This window comes from Zonotrichia leucophrys, chromosome 26 (genome assembly GCF_028769735.1).
Source record: "Zonotrichia leucophrys gambelii isolate GWCS_2022_RI chromosome 26, RI_Zleu_2.0, whole genome shotgun sequence".
NCBI lineage: Eukaryota > Metazoa > Chordata > Aves > Passeriformes > Passerellidae > Zonotrichia > Zonotrichia leucophrys.
This window is the reverse complement of record NC_088195.1, coordinates 7,087,130-7,103,719: the sequence shown is the minus strand read 5'-3', so window position 1 is coordinate 7,103,719 and position 16,590 is coordinate 7,087,130. Positions and strand designations below refer to the sequence as shown.

General features: G+C 42.4%; 1 protein-coding gene across 6 annotated transcripts in view; it reads left to right on the top strand.

The window, feature by feature from the left end:
• Positions 1 to 16,308, top strand: part of CEPT1 (choline/ethanolamine phosphotransferase 1) — a 32,301-nt gene extending 15,993 nt beyond the window's left edge. For 4 of the 6 annotated variants that reach the window (XM_064733314.1, XM_064733317.1, XM_064733316.1 and 1 more), the window contains exons 5-9: positions 6,602 to 6,686; positions 11,445 to 11,576; positions 12,223 to 12,381; positions 13,600 to 13,725; positions 15,396 to 16,183. In XM_064733314.1, the coding sequence (XP_064589384.1) occupies positions 6,602 to 6,686; positions 11,445 to 11,576; positions 12,223 to 12,381; positions 13,600 to 13,725; positions 15,396 to 15,515 (622 nt within the window). In that variant the 3' untranslated portion in view covers positions 15,516 to 16,183. Of the gene's footprint in view, positions 1 to 6,601; positions 6,687 to 11,444; positions 11,577 to 12,222; positions 12,382 to 13,599; positions 13,726 to 15,395 lie in introns of all 6 variants that reach the window. The other 2 variants (XM_064733313.1, XM_064733318.1) reach the window with 2 other exon arrangements.
• The last annotated feature ends 282 nt before the right edge of the window (positions 16,309 to 16,590 follow it).

The following is a 16,590-nucleotide window of genomic DNA, read 5'->3' as shown; positions in this document are numbered from 1 at the left end:
GGTCTCCTCAAACACTTATTTTAACTCAGTTTTAGGCACTGAGTTACAGGATAGACTTTTAAATCTATTTAAATTCTTTCATGAGTAATTTCAGATGCCTTCTGGCATCTTTAGTTTTAGTCTTAACTAAATGCTGCTGCTTCCAAGTGGTTTACTCAGACACACCAAGCTTCACTGACTTATTTACACACTCAGATGTCAGGCAGAACAGATTTTTAAGGTCAATATTGCACATCTCAGATGGGTAAGCTACAGAAAATGTGTATTCATACTCTGGCTGTTTCATGTGATAAACTTTCGTACTGAGAAAATACAAGAATATAAACTTGTCTTGAAAATTATACAGGTGCTGGGACAGTATGAAGCGAGTAGCTTCAAATTCTTGCAGCACAGCTAAACCTTGTACTTGGCTGGACAGGAAAATTTTATGTTCACCAAGGAGGGGAAAATATCTTAAATTGGTAATGAAGTTTACGTATCCCTGTAACCAATGGGAAATTAATTAGAATAACCTGAAGGCTTAAAAAGCTGGAAAATAAAAATATTTTGGAAACCAAAATAGGTTTAGTCCATTATTCCCAACATTCACACTTGAAGTGCCAGAGTTTCAGCCCTGCCTCCCTCTCCCTGCAGCTCTGCAGTGTCACCCAGCAGTTCTGGTACTGATGCAATGTAACTTTGGTTTGGAACATTTTGCCTTGGTGATTTTTCAAAGACCAGAATTGGGCTGTTTTAATACAGTTTAGCACAACAATATAGAGGAATTGCAAATAAAGGTCTTGAGGATGATTGAATCTGGAGACTGCTCATCATTTTATAGAAAACAAAATGTTAAAATAATACTGTTCCTAACAATATTTGGTCACAGAAGTGATTAGAGGGATGGAAACCTCCTAAGAGGAAAGAATGGGAGAGCTAGGGATGTTCAACCTGTAAAAGGGCAGAGTCCAGGGAGACCTTTGAGCCTTTTCTTGTGCCTGAAGAGCTGGAAAGGAACTTTGGACAAGGGATAGAGTGCCAGGACAAGGCAGAATGGCTTCAAACTGCCAGAGAGCAAGGAAAGATGGGATAGTGGGAAGGAATTCCTCCCTGTGAGGTGGGGAGGCCCTGGCCCAGGGTGCCCAGAGCAGCTGTGGCTGCCCCATCCCTGGAAGTGTCTGAGGCCAGGCTGGACAGGGCTTGGAGCGCCCTGGGATGGTGGAAGGAGTCCCTGCCCATGGCAGGGGTAGAATGGGATGAGCTTTGAGGTTCCTTCTAACTCAAACCATGCTGGGGGTTCTCTGGATCTTCTCTTTATCTGGGAAGACTGTACAGCTTTGAAGACAGGCAAATAATCTGCATTTCAATTTGTCACAACAGGGAAAGGAGGATCAATAGAGGAGAACACTGCAGGGTGTGCAGGAGAATCCGTGGATGGCAGTGTCACCACAGGAATTGCAGCTGCCCCTGGAAACTCTGCAGGAATTTTCCTGTCTTGTGAATTTAGGCAGATAGGGAGTGAGGGTGCACTTTGAAATGTGCATTTAAAAACTCACAAACTTCTGTGTTTCTCTGGCTTCATTTGAATTAAATCCTTGGGTGTTCTGGTTTTTAGGCTGCGGTTACCCCCAGTGCAGTGCTGACATTGCCTGACCCTGTCCCTGCCTTCTACAGTGCTGCTGGTTATTATTCTTCCCTAGCATCACTTTGCTGCAGAATCAGTACTTCTCAGCATTATTGTGAGTGTTCTCCCCAACCTTGCCACTGGATGTTCTGTCTGGGCATTTTAGTTTGTCAGATATTGAGTCTGGGCTCTTTGCTCTGTTTTCAGCATCAGCTCTTTGTTCTTGTTCTTTGCCTGGATGTTCCTGCTGATCTTTGCAGGGTCTTCTGTTTATTTTATACAAGATGAAAAAGCCCCTGGTTTATTTGAAGAAGAGATTTTTGGAACTTGATTCTTTGTGTCTTCTGAACTTGTACAATAACTTTCCGTCCATCTGTTGTGGTGTGGGAATGTCTTGGGAAAAGGGTTTGTTTCATTTTCTTCATTTCGTGGCCTTAATGATCTTCCACACAATGTGCACAGAGTCAGGGCAGTGCTGACATGACTCAGTTGTCAGGAAACATCAGGCAGCAAACCTGTCAGGCTGGGGGGAAGTGTGGCTCCAGTGGTGCCTGAAAATAACCCACATAATAAAAATATCCCAGTTCAGAGGCTTTAAGGCCCTCTTGCAGAATTCATGCTGCTTGCTCTTCCCATTTGTTTTTTCTTAGGACTTCCACTGTAGTATTTAAATGAGTAAATGAATACAAACACAAGTTGAAAATAGAATCTTTGAACTGGCTGATTTTCTTCTTGCTTTGAAATGGTTTTACTTTCTTACAGCTCTGTGTGTGGTATCTGCTTCTGTGTAATTAAATGTGATTATAGTAATTAAATGAGGCAGTCTGGAGGAACGGTGGCCTTTCTCTATTTTCTGCCTTTTTTCCCTTATTTTTTTACTATGATTTTATACATGATCCATTGCTCCAAAATTATGTTTTCTCTAATGTTTACCATGGGAGAGTCACTTGAATATGCAATGGAACTTGATGTAGAATAAAATACAGTACTAATGATGTCATACCTAAGCAGGAACATTATCACCCTGCTTTGTGAATAAATTCCGCATCCACTAAAGCAAGTTGGATGTATTTTCCCTCAAAAAGAAAGGGATTGGTCAGATTCCCTCTGTAGAAACCTCCCTTGTGGGGCCCCCTGATGGGGAGACCCCTAAAAAGTTCTGTGCTAGGAATGAGGCACAGATGGAACACTTGGCTTTTTGGTCTTCAGGTTGTTGTTTATTTTTGTCTTATCAGAAGTTCTGCATGCTGTCTACATCTCAGACTTAGCATACAAAGAGAAGGCACCAAAAGGCACAAGACACACAGATTCAAGGACTTTTAAAGCTATTTTGTCCAATTAACTCTTAGAATGTACTTTATTTCAACCTTTCTACCAATAACTAATTATTTCTCTGTCTACGCAACATCTGTGTTGTGGTTTTTTTTGACCAATTGCTCTGTGCTCCCAACACTGTAGAAAACGGAGTAGATGAAGAGCAAGAAGGAGATCAGACAATGCCCAAAATCTTCTGTCTTGTATCTTATCCACCTCCATACTAAAAACCTAAAACTCTTAAGTTTTTCACCCTGTGATAAACTCTACTGCTATCTATTTCACACTATTACACACTCATAGATTCCAATTAATCCCAAAGTCTTGGAAGCTTTCTCCAAAGCCAAAAGGGCAAAGGTTAAAAGCAGTGTTTTCCTGAGGATCAGAACATCTCAGGACAGGCAGAGAAATTTTCCCTGTGCCCTGGGTTCTAACATCCCTCTAAGTGGAGCAAGTGCTTTCCTGCAGCCCTGCTTTTGCCTTCCCATTTATTGGGTAAGTTCCCAGCTCTACCAGAGTTTAAAAGCATTATGGTGACCTTGGCAATTTATGGATTTTTTTGATTGCTAGCTCATTTTACCTGGATACAATGCATAAATTGAAGTTAATCATTTAGGTGTAAGAATGTCCTCTGGATCACCTGATGTTTTAATGTTTTCCAGGCAGTGTGGATATTGCTTTGCTCACGTTTCTCTTGACAAAACTATTGTTGCTTTGGTTTAAAATGGCATTTTTTCACTTCTTTTTCATTTTAGGGAGCTGTTTAGGACTTTTATGAAGGCTGGTAGCAATCAACTTGTCTGCCATTTCCATTTATTCCTCCCCTCTCTGGAGCTGCCAAGTCCCACTGGCTCAGTGCTGGGTTGTGTGGATCCAGGGGCTGAGCAGACCTTCCCTGCCGCCTCCTCAGGGCTCCCAGCATTCCCAAGGTCACAAAAACACCAGGAAAGCTGATGGGCTGGCAACTGGGACAGGAATTTCTTCTTTTTTGGTTGGACTGTTTTAGCCAAGACAATGTCCTGACCCTGCTGATGGCAGGAGAGAAGGTGGGGCTGAGCAGGTGTTTTTGGGGGAAGAAAGTGGTTGGATTTTAAGGAGCTTGGGATGACTGCTGCATGTAGCAGCATCATGGATGTATCTGGTTTATGCGGTGGTTGCACAGTTATCTTGAATTCAGGTTGAACCCAGAGAGGAGCAATGTGCCCCTTTTCACACTTTGTGCTTCCAGATGTTTGTTGCCTTCTGTGGTCCAGCTTTGAGGAGCTGCCTGTGGATGTCTGGATTCTTAGATTTCTGTCCAGAGGCTACTTGACATCCTGCAAAAAAAAGATTCACTGAATAATTCCAACATCAGGCATGTGCTTTACTGATATCAAGCTTATCATTTTAAGTCATCTAACAGTAGTTTTAATGAGCATGGGATGTTCGCAGGCCGTTTTCCTCCTTGGGATTAAGAATTTATGCTTTCTTTAGGTGATAGTTTGGTGTTTACTTTCTCCTCAGTAGGTCTTAATGCTTTTGTCTTCTGTTTTAAGGAGACATTTGGTATTAAAAATACAGTATATTAAGGTGGAATTGAAGTTAAAACTCATATTTGTTCTTCAGTAGGAGATTCTTACTGTAAGTCAGGGGCAAGTTTTTAACAAATATCCTTGGCTGCCTGATACTGTTTCTGTTTGAGTTGGAAGGGCAGAGCCCGGGGCAGGGGAGTAAAGGTTGTGCCATGGCTGTGTAAAGATAAAACTGTTTCCCTACCTCAATCCAGGCACTGCTCCCCGTGTATCTGTTGGGCTCTCCGTCTTGTGCAGAGGTTTGTCTGGCAGAATAACTTGGTTTTCCATACATGACTTTAGTGGGCATAAGATTTCTGCTGCCAAAAGAAACTTGGTTTCCTATCCCAGGAAAGCTGTAAGTTACCTCCATGACTTATTAGTCACTGTTTCTGTGAACTTCCTCAGTTTCTTTCTGTTCTTTAGGAGATTGACAGAAGTAGTGAAACGGGCTAAAACACATTCCTGCACTCCTGGAATGGAGTTGCTCCAGTCCTTCCTTGGCTGGACACACTGAGAACACATTTCCATGCTGACTCCAAGGGCTGGGAGGAAGTAATTTGCATTAAATCAGTTGATTTGTGTATCTCTCCTGAGCATTTTTAATTTTTTTCTTGCAAGGTATCTCAATGGCTCTATTTGTTTGTATCAGGACTAAAACCTGAGATATTTTAGAACATTCTTTCCTCAGTGGAAGTCAGTTTTTTCCCCAGCCAATTGTGATTGCCTTGCAGGATTGTTATTGAGCAAATTGAATATAGGAGGGCTCCAAAGGTTGCTTCCTGGATGTTCCATCTCCAGGTTTGTGTAGTGGAAAGCAAATTGGCAAAGCAATCATGGACTGGAGTGGGGTGGAAAGGACCTTAAAACTCATCTCATTCCAACCCCTGCCATGGAGATATCCACCATGGGATTTAGGTGCAGCCTTGGAATGATTCCTTGTGCATGTGGCTCTGCTGCTGACCAGACTGGAGATCCTCAAATGAGAGGATCCACTCCCAAACTGAAACAAAGTCTATGGAGAGACCCTGAGCTGATACTAAAATCAATTCCATGGTCTTGTAGCTCATTTAAGGCAGACAGAGGAAAGCCCAGCCCATAATGCTTCTTCCCTGTGCAGGTGATATCAGCAGGGTTTTGGCACAGCAAAGCTTGTGTGTGCAGGAAGGGATTTGGAGTTTTTTAGGTAGAACTATCTAATTGGAAATATGGATAAGCCAGAAATGCTTCAAACTGACTTGAAGGATTATTTTTGATGCAGCACTTCAGGGCAAGATACTGTTATGGGCTATAATATGTAAGTTATTTATAACATACATCCATATGCATATATATAGATGTATAGAATGTGTGTCCCTATTTATAACATTATTGTGTATATACACCCTATATCTATATATATATCTATATATATATATATATATATATATGTATCACACCAGCAAGTCTGTCCTCTTCATTTCTTCATTTCTTCATTTCACTTGTATTTTTATATACTCCTATTTCTGGCATTCATTTGTACACCCATTTTCCCCTCTTTCTACCTCCAAGATTTTTACATGCTCCTTAAAACAAAGCCATAAATTTTCTGTTTTCTCCCATTCTCCCTGCAGCACATCCTGGCTCTGCTGGAACCAGAAGTGGTTTCTCTTCTTGCTGCCACTGCACCATTTCTATCAACCCTTTAGGGATTCTTGTTTCTTTTCAAAGCTTGATGCTGTTCGCAGGATATTCATATTAAGATAGGCTAGGGAATATAATAGGGGTTAAAAATACATTTTTAGAATTTTATCATCTCTACTAAATTCTTTTTTTTTTGGTGGACAAGGTTAAAACTGAATATTTATTTCTGCAGCTGCCACTGGGCAGGGAAGAGTTCCAATGTTTCTGGTTGATAAAATGGATTTCTGTTATTGCACTGTGAAGTAAAACAAAATTATAGTACAACATTGCTCTTAGTTTGAACAAAAAAGCTAAATACATTTTTGCCTTCTAAATTATTGGTGAGTTTTTCCTCTTTTCCTCAGCCTTTATACAGTGCATGACAGAGGTGTGCTGCTGAGCTTGCAAATAACTGACTTGAAATTGCTTTGAATAATTTTGCTTTTTTTTTTGGCTTTTTATACCTAATCAGAATTGATGTGACTGAAGTACAAATCTTCATAATAATCATGCATTTACTGGCAGTGATTGGAGGACCACCTTTTTGGCAATCTCTGGTAATTTTGCTTGTGTTCTTATTTTATCCTTTTTAATAATCCAGTGATCACTGAAGCACTCCTGCACGTCTTGAGACAGTTTCACTTCTGCAGGAAGGTTTCACTTTTCCTTATAAATGGAAACAGGTTTTTGAATTCAGATCCCATGGAATGAACTGTGAGTTCTGTCTGTACCAGAGTCATTAAAACAAGGTTATTTTATACCCTGTGCGTGCTGGTGAAAAGCTATCAAACATTGCAGGAACGTAAACCTTTGGTGAAATCCTGGCCAAAACCTGAATGAATTTCATGCAATAAACAGTGGAGGAATATTAAACTGGGATGAGGATTTGGGGGAACTCTTGGGAGCCATCAGTAAATAATTAGGCCTGAATGTGGCTGATGACTCTTGGTTTGTGTAAGGGGTCAACTCCCCCTTGTCAGGTTTTCCTTTTAAACTAAGATGATCCTGATTAAATGAGCTGCTGGCACAGCCTGGCTGCAGAACTTTTATTTATAACTATGTCTATGTATTTTTCTATATATAATATATATATGTTGATATAGGCTTGCCAGGCCATGCCAGCTGACAGTTTAATAATAATGATAATTATAATAATAGTAATACAATAGTAAGTATTGCTGAAGCCATATTGAGCTATCAAAATGACATTGTCCACAGAAAAGCATGTATGTGCATACATAAATAAGTTTACTGGAAATCAAATCCAAAGCATTGATTTCCTGAAAGGTTTTCCTAGTTTTCCTTCCTGGTTATTGATCTTCTCTCTGGATTTGGTAAATGCGATTCTTAAGGAGAAAGAACTCTTGATTTCAGTAACACCAAGAGATGGTCAAAAGTCCCTGAAAAGCTTCACTCCAGATGGATGAATTTCTAATGTGCTCTGTGTAATGAACCCACAGTATGTGGAAAGGATCCCAAATGAGCTAATCGAGGCCGTCCTGATTTTGCTGCTTATGCTTTCAAACCCTAACGCCCTTAATTAATTCTATAAACTGCAAATACTATCTATAGGGAATGAGGGTGGGAAGGATTGATTACAGAATAAAAATAAGGCTACATGTAACCTTATTGGTGACATTAATATCTAGAAATATTAATGTGGCCAACATCCCGATGCAGCTGTAATTTAATATTCTGTGTTATCAAGAGAATTTATCAATTCCTGTTCTTAGTTTCCTTTAAAAAAAAAAAAAAGTGGTGAGGGGAGGGGATGCTGCTACAGCAAGCTCTGTCATGGTTCAGTAATGTTTGTGTGAGCTTAGAAATGGATCTCTTGTTATTAAATAGCTTAAATAACTCCAAAATGGCCTTTAAAATAACCCTTTTCAGCAAAATCTTGAAATCTATCAGAAGTTCTGGGTTGGAGCAGCATTTGCCTAAGGCAGCTCCCAAAAATATTAAACTATTTTGGTTAGTTTAACGGAGCATCTCTCCAGAGAACAACATTAATCAGGTCTCCCATGACAATCCTGTTTAATTCAATGAGTGAGATTTTGTGTTCATTTAGAGATAAATCTTACTGCTTGCAGAGCAAAATAAATCACACAACCCCTTCTCACCCAGCCCTCTCTAATCCTTTAATACTTGATGTGACTGCAAAGTTGATGGTTTGGTATTTTCTGTTTGCTTCTGTTTGGGGGAAATGGCGAGTAGATGTGGTTGTGTACTCAAACATTCCACTTTTCATGGGAAAAGCAAAATACTCTGAACAGGCAAAATGCAGAATTGTGAATTTTGGAAATTGTTGCTTTCGTTACCTTTGTTTTATTCCATGAAACTGTGTGTGCCTGTCTTGGCTCCCTCCTTTCTGGCAGTGTAAATTCTCTTCAAAGCCTGTTAAATGCTGCTCCCCATGCTCCTGGAGCTGGGCGATTCCTGTGGGATGCTGAGTATGGCTCAGCTTGGATCATTTGGGGCATGTGAGTAAAGCAAGGAAGCTTAGGGTAACTTGTTTAATAGATTGTATATTTGGAGTTGATTTTCCTGCTTGAAGCAAGAAAAGTGATACAATTGTTGGAGTTTTCTCCCGTAGCGTCTGGAATATGAAAAAGCACAAACACTTTGGGAATATGAAGATAGAATTCAGGCCTCTGGAAGTTGTTCTTTGGGCAGATGTGACTGCAGTTTATCTCGACAGCTCCAAACTCCAGCTGGGATGCAGCCCTGTGAGAAGGACTCCAGGGTCTGAGTTGCCCAGCTGGCTGTGGTAATTGTGGGATTGGTGACAGGAGGAGTTCCTGGAGGAAGTGAGACTCTTCCATGCTCCCTCCCTGCTGCTTCCATGAGCCCTTAGCTGGGCTCTGCTCTGGCTTATTCCCTCATAATTTTATTTTTTAAATCCCAATTCATTCTGCACAAAACTGATGAAATATACTCTGGAATCCTGGGAGTAATTTTCCGGCAAAATGTTCCAGACTCCCTTTAATGCTGGCTCTGACAGCTGCTCCCGACTCCATCCATTGCCTGTTGCCACTTGGTTACTGCCATGCCTGGGCTCTTTACAAACCAAATCTGCAATCATGGAATGGTTTGGTTTGGACTTAAAAGCTCATTCAGTCCCACCCCCTGTCATGGGCAGAGACACCTTCCGCTATACCAGGTTGCTCCAAGCCCTGTCCAGCCTGGAATGCTTCTTTCCCAGGGTTTACCTGGATTCTGCAGCTCTCTGGGCAATGCAGCTTTCCGTCTGTGATCAGTCTCAGATGGTTTAAAAGAGAAAATTCTTTTACATTTGCCTGTAAAAGATGTAATTGGTAATGATTCCCTGCATTGCTGACATGGTTTTGGGAAGTTCTGCCTGCACGTGGTGTTGGATGAAGCCCCTGGAATCACCAGGAAAGGCAGAATAATTGCAGGAACTATAGTAATACATGGAATACCAGAGAGGGAAACCTTGCAGCTGTCTTCCAGTGTCCTCTGAGTTAAAATTCAGGGGCTGTGGTGCCACTTTGTAGGAACATTTCACTCTCTCCCTCCAGTCAGAGGGAAGAAATTAAAGTAATCTGATATTTGCATGGTTTTGCTGCTTCCCACTTTTGGCTTTGATGATCCCATTTTGTACACAGAGAAATTCAGCAGGTGCTGACTTTTTAATCCACTCCTGGCTTTCCTCTGCGGAATTTCTCTGTGTGGCCGTTTCTCAATATTTTTTTCTTCTGACATATTTTGCACTGATGCAGCTGCTGTGGAGGCCAAAGGGAGGATGCTAAGAACCTAAAATTGGCCAAACTGGGTTTTATAACAGTGTGGCCTTATCTTCTCCTTCCCTGAGCATCCTTCTCCAGTGTTTGAGTGGTAGCTGGGGATTCACGGGGTGTTTTTCCCAGCCAATTCCCTTTGTCTTGGGGAAATGTCAACCTTAATGTCTTTTGACTCCTGTAATGGAGTTTGCTACTGTTTCCTTTTGCTTGTAAAAGTCAATCCACCCTGTTCTTTAAATACCAAAGTTCTGAGGCAGAGGCCAGCACGGGTACCTGCTTTTAGAAGAGCTTGAGGAATCCTGAGCCTCCTGACATTAATGAATGATTAGAAGTAGTGCTCTAGTCTGGCAGTTCAGGCCTTCTCTTTACTTGTCTTAATTCTTTCTGTCCAATCTTGTAGGAAATGGCTTTTTTTTTTTTTTTTTGGCTTGACAGGGTAGCCTTAGCAAGGGAGAAATATATTTGAGTGTCATGAAATTGGGGCGTGGTTTGGGGAGTGGGCTGAACAGGGCATGAAGGGTTAAAGCTGCTCTGTCTCTTCATTATGCCCTGGAAAGATGAAGACATTGAGTTGTTGAATGGAATAGAAAACTTAGGATCTTCAAGAACAATCTTCACGCTCCAGCAGGGTGTGGACAGCGCTCTCAGGCATAGGGTTGGATTGTTGGGCTGTCTGTGTAGGAACAGGGGTTGGACTGGATGCTCCTGATGCGTTCCTTCCAACTCATAGCATTTCATTGTTTACCTGCTGAAAGCTACTCTGAGAGTGTAATTAAAGAAAAAGATAAGCAATTTGACCTCCTTTGGTCTTCTGTTCCTGGCTGGGCTCATTGGGGAGCCAAGCATTTATTCAGTTGAGTGCCATGACTTCAGTTCCTGAATGAAGCGCATTTAGTTGGGAATATAGATATACATAGATACAGATAGATATACAGTTGGGAGGTTTTGGGTAGTTCTCTCTAAACATTTGCTCCCATAACATATCTCCTGTGGTTTACTTTGGACTATTCTTCATTTCTAGTTTTTCCTGTTCTGCTTGAAACATGACTGTTAAAAAACGAAGGAAACTTTCGAAACTGCCTGTGCTCGTTCTCTCCTTCTTTAGCAACCTCATCCTTCCTCTCCAGGTCACTCTGTTCTGACTTGTCTGATCTCTTTGCTTGCCTTGCCTTGCACTAAAGTTTGGATCCAGTGCTTGAAAGGGTTTATCTGACCATCCCCAAGTGGCTGTTTTTCTGCCCAGTTTGATCTTGACTGCAGCTTCAGGAAAGGTGATGATTCTCTCCCCTGGGGTGATTTAGAGCAAGGTCTTGATTTCTGTCCATTTCTCTGCTTTTGGTGTCTCTTCTCTGGTAACTGAACATAAGTCTGGCTTTCTGGGAAGCTTCATGGAAGCTTTTGGAAAATAAATTTTTCTCTCTGGAAATGCCAATCTCTGTATAGCAGAGAGAGAAGAGCAAATATGTTGAAAAGTGGAGTGTTTGAGTGCACATGAAATACTAACCCAAATCTGAGTTTGTACATGTTGTAACTTCTTGTCTCTCTTCCATTAAGATTCCAATACTGAATATTCAGGTGAAAATATTCCCAGCTCTTTGTACTGTGGCAGGAACCATATTCTCCTGTACAAACTACTTTGGTGTGATCTTCACGGGTGGAGTTGGCAAAAATGGATCCACTATAGCAGTGAGTACCTTGGGCTGCCAGTTCCTCCTCAGCACAGAGGCTCTTCAGCCACAGTTTCTATTTAACATAATCCCTCCTCCATGGAAAATATTTTCCCATTAGCTCCTTGCTGGCTTGGGAAAAACAAGTTAATATTGCATGTGTAAGAATAGTAGATTTAGGAGTCAAAGTTTTAAAATTTTTTATTAAAAGTACTCATTGTACTTTGTTTTTGAATTAATGAGATAAATGAAGCTATACAAATACACCCCTCACTGAGGAGTTCATAGAAAAATCCTGTGCAAAAATCCATTCAGAAAGAAATCTTTCACGAAGATTCTGGGTTTGATCTTTCTGAAAGATCTATATTATTTATATTACCAATGTAAAAGAATGAGTGGATGTGTCTGCACAAGCACCCTCTGTTGCAGTGTTCTTGCTGCCTAAAATATTATTTTTTTCCCCAGAACCAGAAAGTTTCCACCACTTCTCAGCTGCTGCATGCTCAAGTTTCACTACTTTTTGTTCCTTTTACCACCAGCATTCAGAAAGATGTTTCTAATGTGGTTTTATTTTTAACCCCTCATTGCACACCACATGAGGGGCTCTTTGAGGTTTCTTTGCAATGTGCACATTTTATTAACCTCATGCTTTAATCTCACCACAGGGAACAAGTGTCCTCTCACCTTTTCTCCATATTGGCTCAGTGATCGCCTTGGCTGCAATGATCTACAAGAAATCTGCTGTGCAGCTCTTTGAGAGGCACCCCTGTCTCTACATCCTAACTTTTGGCTTTGTGTCTGCCAAGATCACAAATAAACTGGTGGTGAGTGTGCCAGAACCTTCCCCAGTCTTGTTGCAGGAGAACTTTTTGTAGATTATGGAGCTCTCTTGTTTGTGCACTGAAAGAGATACTTGTGCTTTGCTTTGAGTAGCCTGGAGTGCAGCAGAGTCTTTTTGTGTTTGAAAGGGCAGTGTAAATGTGGAGTTGATGCTGTGGTTGCACAGGCAGCGCCAGACAGCTCAGAGTTGTTTCTCCCCCTTCTCCAGCTGTTAATTCACACATTTGCAATGTATTTGTGCATGTGTGAAGAGTTGGGCTGGAACAGAGGGGGTTGGAATCCCCCTCAGACGCAAAGGGGAGGAAGGTTTGGCAGAAGGAGAGGAGGTGATGGAGCTGCTGAGGTTTGGAACACTTCCTGAGGGTTTAACTTGAAGAATTGGAGGAAAATAGGGGTTAAAATAGTTAACAGGTTTATACAAGGGCAGAGGTGTCATTGAATGAGGGTTAAACAGCTCCTGCCTCAAAGGCCATCCCAGTTCTGCAGACCTCTGTTGGGCTGTTGTGAGCTGGGTCAATGCTGGACTTAGCTCACAGTGAACGAGTTTCAGTTCATAGTGGAGGAAGAGTTTAAGCTCACAGTAGAAGAAAAGTTTCTTTCTTACCAGGCCTGCTTTGGTACTCAGTCCCATCCCAGCTGTGCTGTGCCGTGAGGATGAGTGTGGGCTGGGTTCTCTGCACCTAGGGAAGTGAGAAGGGCACACATGAACACCAAAAATGGCCATCAAATTGTAACCAGAGAGAGGTGGTGATCCTCATGGAATGGGAGAAAAAGAGGTGGAGGGAGAGGAACACCAAGTGTCCTTGACTTTTTGAGCTCCAGCAGCTGTGAGTTTTTGTTTCCAGGCTCAACTTTAAAAGTTACCAGTCTGCTTCCATTTCACTGTTTGGTTTCTGGGAGGAGAAAGAGGTGAGCTGGAAAACTTATTAGTGTTTTTTCCTGTGCTACATTCTCTGCTCTAATAAAAGATCCCTCTCTGCAAACCTTGCATCTCTGTAGCTGTGGAGCACCATGGTTCAAACAATATTGTTGTGGCCACTTGAGTATGTGGTATTTTTCAGTAATGTGGCTTGAACTGTATGGTTTTGGCTTTGTGTGTTCTGAAATCACTCTGCCTTGGCTGGCATATATTTATTTCTTAAACTTCTCTTTTTTTTTTTTTCTTTTTTCTTTCTTTTTTTTTTTTTTTTTTTTTACTGCAGGTTGCCCACATGACCAAGAGTGAGATGTATCTGTATGACACAGCATTCATAGGCCCAGCATTGCTGTTCCTTGACCAGTATTTTAACAGCTTTATTGATGAGTATATTGTCCTCTGGATTGCCCTGGTGAGTCCAAGCTAATTTTATTCATTAGCTCTGCCACTAATTCATCGTGTTGGCTGTGCCCAGCTGAATCCCCTGGAGTGGATTTGAAGCTGGTGCAGACCTGAACAGGACCACAGTGTCCCTGGTGTGGTGTTGGGACAGTCCTGGGGATCTGACAGTCTTTAGGGATGGTCTGGGTGAGGGGATCGAGGCACTCCCAGTCAGTTTGCAGAGGACACCAGGTTGGGTGGGATGTAGATCTTCTGGAGGAATCTGGACAGGTTGGATCCATGGCTGAGGGCAGCAGTGGGAGGGTCAGCCAGGCCAAGTGCCAGGTCCTGTCCTTGGGTCACAACAGCTCCATGGAATGCTCAAGGCTGGGAGAAGAGTGGCTGGAAAGCTGGGAAAGGATCTGGGAATGCTGGTAACGGCTGGACATGAGCCCAGGTGGGCCAGTGGAGTCTGGGCTGTCACAACCATGGTGTGCCCAGTGTGGTTCCCTGTGCTGGCACTGCTGGGGCAGCTCCAGCCCTGGGGCAGCTCTGGGCCCCTCCTGACAGGAGAGACCCTGAGGGGCTGGGGTGTGTGCAGGGAAGGGAACTGAGCTGGGGAAGGGTCTGGAGCACTGGGACCAGCTGAGGGAGCTGGGAAGGGGCTCAGCCTGCAGCAAAGTTCTGGCTGTGCACAACTCCCTGACAGGAGGGAGCAGCCAAGGGAGGTCAGGCTCTGCTGCCAGGCAACAGGGGCATGGTCAAGAGGAAATGGCTTCAAGCTGTGCCAGGGAAGTTAAGGTTGGATATTTGAAAAAAAAATGCTGAAAGAATTAATCAGGTATTGGAATAAATTGCCCAGGGCAGTGATGGAGTCACCATACCTAGAAGAGTTCAAGAGGTGTCTGAATGTGGCACCTGGTGACATGGGTTAAGGATGATTATGGGTGATGGTGGGATTCGGTGATCTTGAAGGTCACTTCCAGCCTTGATGACTGTGATAGTTTAAAATTTCAAAGCATTGTAGCAAATATTCAAAGCTTAGATTAGAATATTTTGCAGTTGAGTGTTGCTGCCTCGTTAGCAGGGTCCTTGTGATGGGCAATGCCTGGGTGCTCTGGCTGTGGCTTAAGGTCTGGAATGTCTGTCATGACTCCAGCACCCATCGGGATAAACATCCTAAATTCAACTTGTCTGGGCTTATTAAATGCACAAGTTTAATGTACAAAAACAGTGTCAACCTTTTGGTGAAATTGTGTTGGTGTGATGGGAAAAGATATTTTGTGTGTGGCTTTCATCATTCTGAGTTAATGGGGCATTTCACAGTATCTCTGTAGTTGCTGTACCTCTTATCCACTTTCTGACTGTAGAATTAAGAGTCTGTCTTGTCTTAGGCTGGAAGAAAGCCCACAATACCCAGAAATTCTTTAGGGAGTGATGCGCCATCCATGGAAGTGTCCAAGGCCAGGTTGGACAGAGCTTGGAGCAGCCTGGTGTAGTGGAAAGTGTCTCTGCCCATGGCAGGGGTGCAGCTGGATGGGCTCTAAGGTCTCTCCCATCCCAGGCCAGTCTGGGATTCTGTGGTTATTCCTGGAGTTGGAGATGCAGCTCAATGGACCACAGTGCTGTGGTTGTGCAGTGCGGGCTGGTACACACGTAAGGATCATGTGGGATAACTGTGGCTGATGTTTTCCTGTGCAGATCCTGTCCCTGTTCGACCTGCTGCGATACTGCGTCAGCGTGTGCAACCAGATCGCCGCGCACCTGCACATCCACGTGTTCCGCATCAAGGGCTGCCCCGCGCACTCGAACCACCACTAGGGATGGGAGCTGCCACGGGGGAGTGGAGGGGGAGTTGGGGTTCTACAGGAGTGGATGAAGACTTGTAGGAGACTAAGGCTAAAAGCAGATAAGAACAAAGTAATTTATAATAATCAATGTTGTATAACTTTTCTTCTTTGTTATCAGTAACACTCCTTAACTAGTCTCCTGCCTGAGAGAGTGAATTCCAAGTACACCCTAGTCAACTTTCCATGTAGTCAACTCTGTTGGTTCCAAGCCCGGGAAAGCATGCAGGAAGAAAATGCTCTGTCTTTGTAATTACCTTGATTACAAATTAATCTCTCTATGGTGAATGGATCCCCACCAACTGAAGTTTCTAATGTAGTATAATTACAGCTGCAATCTGACTTGCTTTTAATTTTAATATTTCATCATCTCTTAGTGAAATACTTGTTTAGTGTCCACTTGGAATTTATTTACTAAAGACCTGAGCTGGTAAAAACCCAGAGATATCTCACTAAGTTGTGTGGCTGCAGCAGCTGCCAGGTGGGAGCCAGGCTGGGGTGGTTTTTGCTCGTGCATTGCTGACAAAGCGGTTTCATGCTGAACAGGGTCCTGCGAGCCAAGGGGTGCCCGGCATGCAAAATAGTGTGGTATCTTTGTCAATTAATTTTATTTTTTTAAATAAACATTATCTAAAAAGACAACTTATTTCTCAATTTTCTTCAGTGGAAAAGACTATAAGAAAAAAAATTTACTGTTTACTTTTTTATGTATAAAACTTAAGCAAAATTTCCTTTCTGCTCTTAATAAATAAGAATTCTGAGAGCAACAGTTGTCTTGAGATGTATATGTTGCTCTGTCATGCTTAGACTTGTGAATGACAAATCTGCCTGTGGTTTAGAGAGTAGTTTTCCAGTGCTTTTATGTGGATCATGTCATTCCAGGATTTCTGAGAGCTTTGCTTGCTATATCGTGCAGTAAGTTTGGGGGTTTTTTTTCTGTCATTGTTTTCATACAATTTTAACTGTCATGAACTGCATGAGGGACATTAAGATTAATGGAGGGTTTAATTGCATGATAATGAAGTTCACGTGGTGCCACAGGCCCTGGC